The sequence below is a fragment of the Pelmatolapia mariae genome, linkage group LG6, assembly GCF_036321145.2.
Source record: "Pelmatolapia mariae isolate MD_Pm_ZW linkage group LG6, Pm_UMD_F_2, whole genome shotgun sequence".
Taxonomy (NCBI): Eukaryota; Metazoa; Chordata; class Actinopteri; order Cichliformes; family Cichlidae; genus Pelmatolapia; species Pelmatolapia mariae.
Genome location: NC_086232.1, coordinates 13,133,471 through 13,139,383, shown reverse-complemented (window position 1 = coordinate 13,139,383; position 5,913 = coordinate 13,133,471). Strand labels below are relative to the sequence as shown.

The window sequence follows — 5,913 nt, the reverse complement described above, 5'->3', positions numbered from 1 at the left end:
ACGACAAAACTCCAGCCGCCATGATCCGAGGTTCTGCCACACAGCAGCACTCCCCTACACCCGAATCTCACCTTCTTCCCCTCCCCTGCTCCTCCCTTTTCAATATGGCCCTGGAAAGACAGTGATTCAATTTAAACAATAACTTTATTTATCAAAATGTTTACATATAAATATCATTTTCTCGTTTTTTGTTGTTTTTTTTTACAATATCTGAGGATTTTTGTTGTGTGTAAGATGTTTATTGTAGCCTAGTTTTTGTTACAAGTTGTTCACCAAAAAAAAGGAAGAAAACAAAACAATAAAGGGAGAGAAAAAAAAGAAAGAACCTGCTTCTAAAGGTGTTTGAGGCCTAAAGCCCAAATATAAGGACAGCCACAGCTTTGAGGGGGGCCATCTGGATTGATCACACCTTCTGATTCAAAAATAGATGAGGATTAAGTCTCCTGATTCCTGATATGTTTTAGAGCCTCTCAGCAGAGCTTTGGGAATGTTTGAATAGTCTGAGCGGTGTTCCTGGTCCTTTGTTTATGTTTGCTCCTTGAAAGTGTTAGTCCATATCGACATCCTCTCCATCTGTTCCGGGTGTTTCTTGACAGTCTGTGTTTGCCTTGAGACACTCAGAGAGGTCTGGAGACGCTTGCTCCTCTCTTGCACCCTTCTCTTTTCCGCACAGCTCAGCAGATTGGCAGCCATTGGTCGCCGCCTCCAATTGAACTCTGGGACTCCTCTCCTCGCCGCTGTCGCTGGACTGCGTGGAGCTCAGCCTGACCCGAGCTGTCTGAGTTGCACTGTTTGGTGGAGAAGAAACGGGGAATCTTCCATCCCCGCAGTCACCACCACAGTCCTCCACGTCGGCTCCATCCGCTCTGCTGCTAACGTGATTGTGGTGATGCTGCGTGTCGTGCTGTATATGATCCGAGTTCAGCGGCTTGGTGATACTGCCAAAGCTGCAGAGGTCAGAGGGAGCGGGGCTCCCTTCACTTGGCACACACCTTTGTCCCAGGCTGAGCCTGTTAATGCTGTCCTGACATGGTGTGGCCTTCAGGGCCGCTTGGGGCACTAGAAAACCCAAAGGCTGATGGGTAACTGGGTAAAGCAAGAAGTGACCTTTTCCCACCAGTGTCCTCTGATTAGGCAGCGAGGGGAAGTCCAGCTGAGCTTTCCGTCGAGGCATGGTGTCAGAGAGGAGGCTCTCCACGCTGAAAGGGTTTCGTTTCTGCAGGGCGGAGGACCTCGGGCCTCCAGGGCTGGAGCTGTGCGTGCTGCCTGGCGAAACCTGCTCCGAGTCTGCTGTGGTTCTTTGGTTTTGGTGGTTTTGTAGTTGGCTGAAGTCGTGCCGCGTTTGGTCACAGCTGGATTCAGTTTGGTGTCCTCCCGTACCCTTCGATGCTGGCAGTTCTATGTGAAGAGTAAGGTTAGAAGACTGCTGCTCGCTGTCAGTGAACTGGGAGACCCCGCTGTCGCTCTCCGAACCTCCGGGTGTGTGGAAGCTGTCACCTGCGAGGAGTTTATTCTGGGACTTGAGCAGCTTCCTCTCCTGTTTCCTCTTCTTCTTCTCCTCCCGCTCGCGCTCCCTTCGTGCAATCTCCTCCGGGTCCATGGGCTCGCCGCTGCAGGTGGTCGGGTGGGAGTTGTGAGCAGGTCGGCCCGGCCCTTTCTTTGTGTTCTCCTTTTTTCTCCATTTAGCGCGTCGGTTTTGGAACCAAACCTATGCACATGTACACACAAATATACACATGAAAATACATGCACAGGTGGAACACTGGCACACAAGGTGAATTTTGCAGGAGAGTGGTCTTTTTTTCACAACAACATATAACAAAAAGGACTTTTAAGCAAATGTCATTTTATACATCCTATTGCTTTGGTGAATTTTGACCGAATTAAACTGAATTTTGTTTTAATAGTTTATCAAATATTAAAGGGTTTTTTTTAGGTGAATCTCCCAAAAATGCTGAGAGGATTTGCTCCTTTTCCTTTATAATTTTTTTTTAACCTGCTGTTGTTACAGAAAAACTCATCCAAGACTCAATTTGCATTTTTATCAATTTGCTAACATATTACAGCCTATCAGAAAATAAATACAATCCATGTATCTGTTAAATAACCGTGTAAATAGTGAATTACAGAATATCTTAAATTAACATGGATACCTCTAATCAAAAGTATCTTCTGAATTCAGAAAGATTCCCTTTCTAACAAGCATCAAAGAAAAAAAAGAATAAACTCTGTATTAATTTTTAAGGATTCATATTTTTCTTCTTTTTTTTTTTTATTATCCCAGCCATAAAAAACCATTACATGACTTCACTGAGTGGGGCTGCATTAGACAAAAGGTTTTTTAAATAGAGTGTCTGACAGCCTTATGGCAACAGCAGACCTCTCGTCTGCCAGGATAAACTGATAAAGCAGTGTCTGACCAAAAGGTAAGCACAAAACCAAAAACTGCCTGTAAATCCACCCAAATCCCACAAAGCCTCGAAAGAAGTGAAATCACTGCTTTCGTTCTCCGTGTTTCTTTGTTTACTGCAGCTTTACACATGTGCGCAGCACATTAGGTTAATAGGTCACAGCGGTGGAACCTGCAGATGCGCAGATGTGCAGGTGTTAATTACGAACGAGCGTGTGTGATGAGCACCTCCGTCGATTACATTTGACTGCACACTGGCTTAAATCGGCCATATCCCGTCCGCTTCTGTGGGTCGGAGGGACTGTGGCACTTGCACGGCAATCCCTGGCTCTCCTCCCTCCGCAGCGAGCCAAGAAAGAGAGCCTCCCCCGCCCAGGAGCGCTCCACGCCCGGCCTCTGGGCGCGCTCGTGCCCGCGTGTTCGGCACTGATAAGGTCTGGAGTGGTAAAAAGATCCGCGAATATTGCATAATAAGGAGGCGAGACCAGCATCGCGCGCGACAAAGGCGCTTCTTATGAATTGTTAATGTTGGTTATATCTTTCCCCCGCAAACCTGCTGATAAAGGAGCGTTAAGAAGCTTGAGGGAACAATAATCTGCGGTTTAGGTGCGAAATCCCCCAAACAACATCAACGGAGAGCTGTGCTTCGTTGCCGCTTTCACTCACCCAGCCATGTGAGAGCTATACATGGCAAATATACATGAACAGCCTCTACGGTAAATTATGCAGAATATTATTTTAAAACGGCCACACAGCGAATTAATTACAAGCAACAAACTAGATCACGTATTAAGTTATTATTATTATTGTTGCTGTTATTATTATTAAGTCAAATTAAACCACCAATTTAACAAGTGATGATCCAGATCCTCAAAAAATAAATATTTACCTTAAAGTATTTTTATATTATATGAATGTTGGTAATAAGGTTTTATTATTATTATTATTATTATTATTATTAGTAGTAGTAGTAGTAGTAGTAGTAGTATCAGATATACTGTAAAATTAATCGTTTTATTAATAGCTCACCAGTATTCATTATTGTTGCACTTAATAGTACTACTACTAATAATAATAGCCTAAAAGTTTTAATAAAAATGCAATAACTCAGCTTTTAAATATATATAGTTAAACTAAAATCTAATAACTGTAAATTGTTTACAAACTGACATGAGACTCTTTATATAATAATAATAATAATAATAATAATAATAATAATAGCTTGGGTGTTAAAACAAAAAATGAAAGGTGAAGGAGGAATTCTATTAACTATATCCCCCCTTGGTTTGCTCAGTAAATAGCCATGTTTTTTATTAACCCATAAATCAATAGGTTGCCTACATGCATAATTCAAAGGAGACTCTTTATTGACGCTTTGATAACTGGCAAACAGCTACCTGAATATTGGCCAGGCTAAGCCTCCACGGACCATGACAAAACTATATTGTTGTAGAGAAAATTCAGAGAAGCAGCAAAATAAATCTGGGGTCTGGTGTTGGGCTACGTCCATCTCGAGGGGAGAAAAAAGAAATAAAAATGCTCCTCAGTGTGCCCAAACCTTGTGTCTAATTTGCTGTGTGTCTTTACCTGAACCCGTGACTCCACGAGGTCAAGCCTGAGCGCGAGCGCCTCCCGCATGAACACATCCGGATAGTGACTCTCGTTGAAAGCCTTCTCGAGCTCCTCCAGCTGCCACCCGGTGAAATTCGTCCTCGTGCGCCTCCGTTTACAACCGGGACTGTCCTTATCCGGGTCCCCAGAATCTGAAGACGTGTGTGTATGTGTGTGTATGTGTGTGTGTTTGCGTGTGTAGAAGTGTGTGTATGTGAGCGCACGTGTGAGTGAGGGAGAGAGAGAGAGACGTTCATGCTACGAGGTTCACGGCAAAGTTAGCTTGTACATTTAAACCAGTTTGTTGTAAAACTGACAACTATCACTTTTCTTTTTGCTGTTCGACATAAACCACGTCCCGATAAATAAACAAATAATTAATGCATGATTTTATTTCATATAAGAGACAATTTTCTGTTCATTAGGCCTTTAACGTTTAATTTTGGCCAAATGGATTAGCACCCTGCAATGACAAGTTTTTATCTTAGCCTCTTCTGTGGCCTTTACCGCAAAATTACTAAAACTCTGTTTCTTCTTCTTTTTCTTCTTCTTTAAAAAAACAAAAAAAAAAACAACCTAGGTTAAAAACTTTTAAAGACTATGTTTGTTCTGTAGGCTGATTTTCCTGTAAAACCTGGCCCCCAGAATCATAAAAAGTGGCTTATTTCCACTAAAAATGCTTCAATGTAGCGAGAAAAGCCGAGGAAACTTTGATTTACCCCACTTCCTAGTACAGCACATTGTTTTCATGCACCTCTGTGAGCCTCATAAGGCAGTAAAATAATAATTAAAAAAACAAAAAACAATAGCCCAGCCTACCTGAGAGTTTGAACTGCTGACTGTCGGAGGAGAGCAGCGAGTTAGAGCTGACCACCGAGGCCGAGCAGGAGCCGTTAAGTAATCCGTCTATAGAGAAGGGCACGGCGGCCGCGGACTGCAGCTGGTGTCCGCTCGCCAGCTCGTAGACGTGCTGGTGATGGTGGTGGTGGTGGTGATGGGGGCCGAGCGCGTACGGGAAACCCACCAGCCCGCCCAAGGAGCCTCCGAACTGGGCGTGAGGATGCTCGAGTACACGGCTGTCCATGCTCGCCCGGGCTGCGGCGGGGCCGAAGTGAAGATGCAGAGGGAGGCAGTGTGGCTGAACATGCAGTCAAAACAAAAAGTCGGGCAGAGGAGGAAGAAGCGGCGAAGAGGAACCGGAGGAGGAGATACGAAGGCGGAGGTGGGGAGGGGGGGAGAGAAGGGATCCCAGGCAGACAGCCGTCTCCCACGGCCACGGTGCGGTCTGTAGTGAAACGGCGGAGACCAGGCTAGGGGAGGTATTTCACGTTTACGGTCCAGCCGATGTGTCAACCCTGCTCCCTCTCTCCGCGAGCCAGCTCATTAGGACTCCTCCATCTGCTCGCGGGACCAATAAGAAACGTTAATCGCCACGTGACGTCAGAGACGCGGTTAATGGAGTAGGCTAAAGGAAGCAAAGCAAAAAGGGGGGAGAAAGAGAGAGACAGAGAGAGAGAGCGAGCTTTTCCCCCCTTTCAGATCGATCGCTAATTACACCTGGCACGGTCCTTTAATTCAGCCCTGTCAAAACAATGAGGACGAGGCTAAGCTGCCGTGTGGAAATAGCTAAGTGATTGAAAGGCCAACTCCATTAAATCCCCAGGAATAAACCCTGCATTTTTTTCTAGAAGAAAACATTTTTTTTTTATTTTAACTTTTAACGCAATAACCATGCTCCCTCTTTCTCTTCACTCTCACTTCAATTGCGCGATCGTGCATGTGTGCGCGCTCCCGTATGGTGTGTAAGTGTTTTTTACGGGGCATTCGGGTGCAGATTGATCCAATAACAGCGCCTTTATTATCAGCCTCCCCGCCTTTTCCTGAGCTGTCAC

The 5,913-nt window shown here is 45.0% G+C and overlaps 1 protein-coding gene across 1 annotated transcript; it reads right to left on the bottom strand.

Annotated features, from left to right (window-relative positions):
• Positions 1-309: 309 nt before the first annotated feature.
• Positions 310-5,147, bottom strand: LOC134628974 (homeobox protein unc-4 homolog). The gene is made up of 3 exons (XM_063475839.1): positions 4,841-5,147; positions 3,998-4,173; positions 310-1,708 (listed from the first exon to the last, which is right to left on the bottom strand). Exons 1-3 carry the CDS (start codon positions 5,103-5,105, stop codon positions 548-550), a joined length of 1,602 nt encoding a protein of 533 aa, XP_063331909.1. The 5' UTR covers positions 5,106-5,147; the 3' UTR covers positions 310-547.
• Positions 5,148-5,913: the final 766 nt, after the last annotated feature.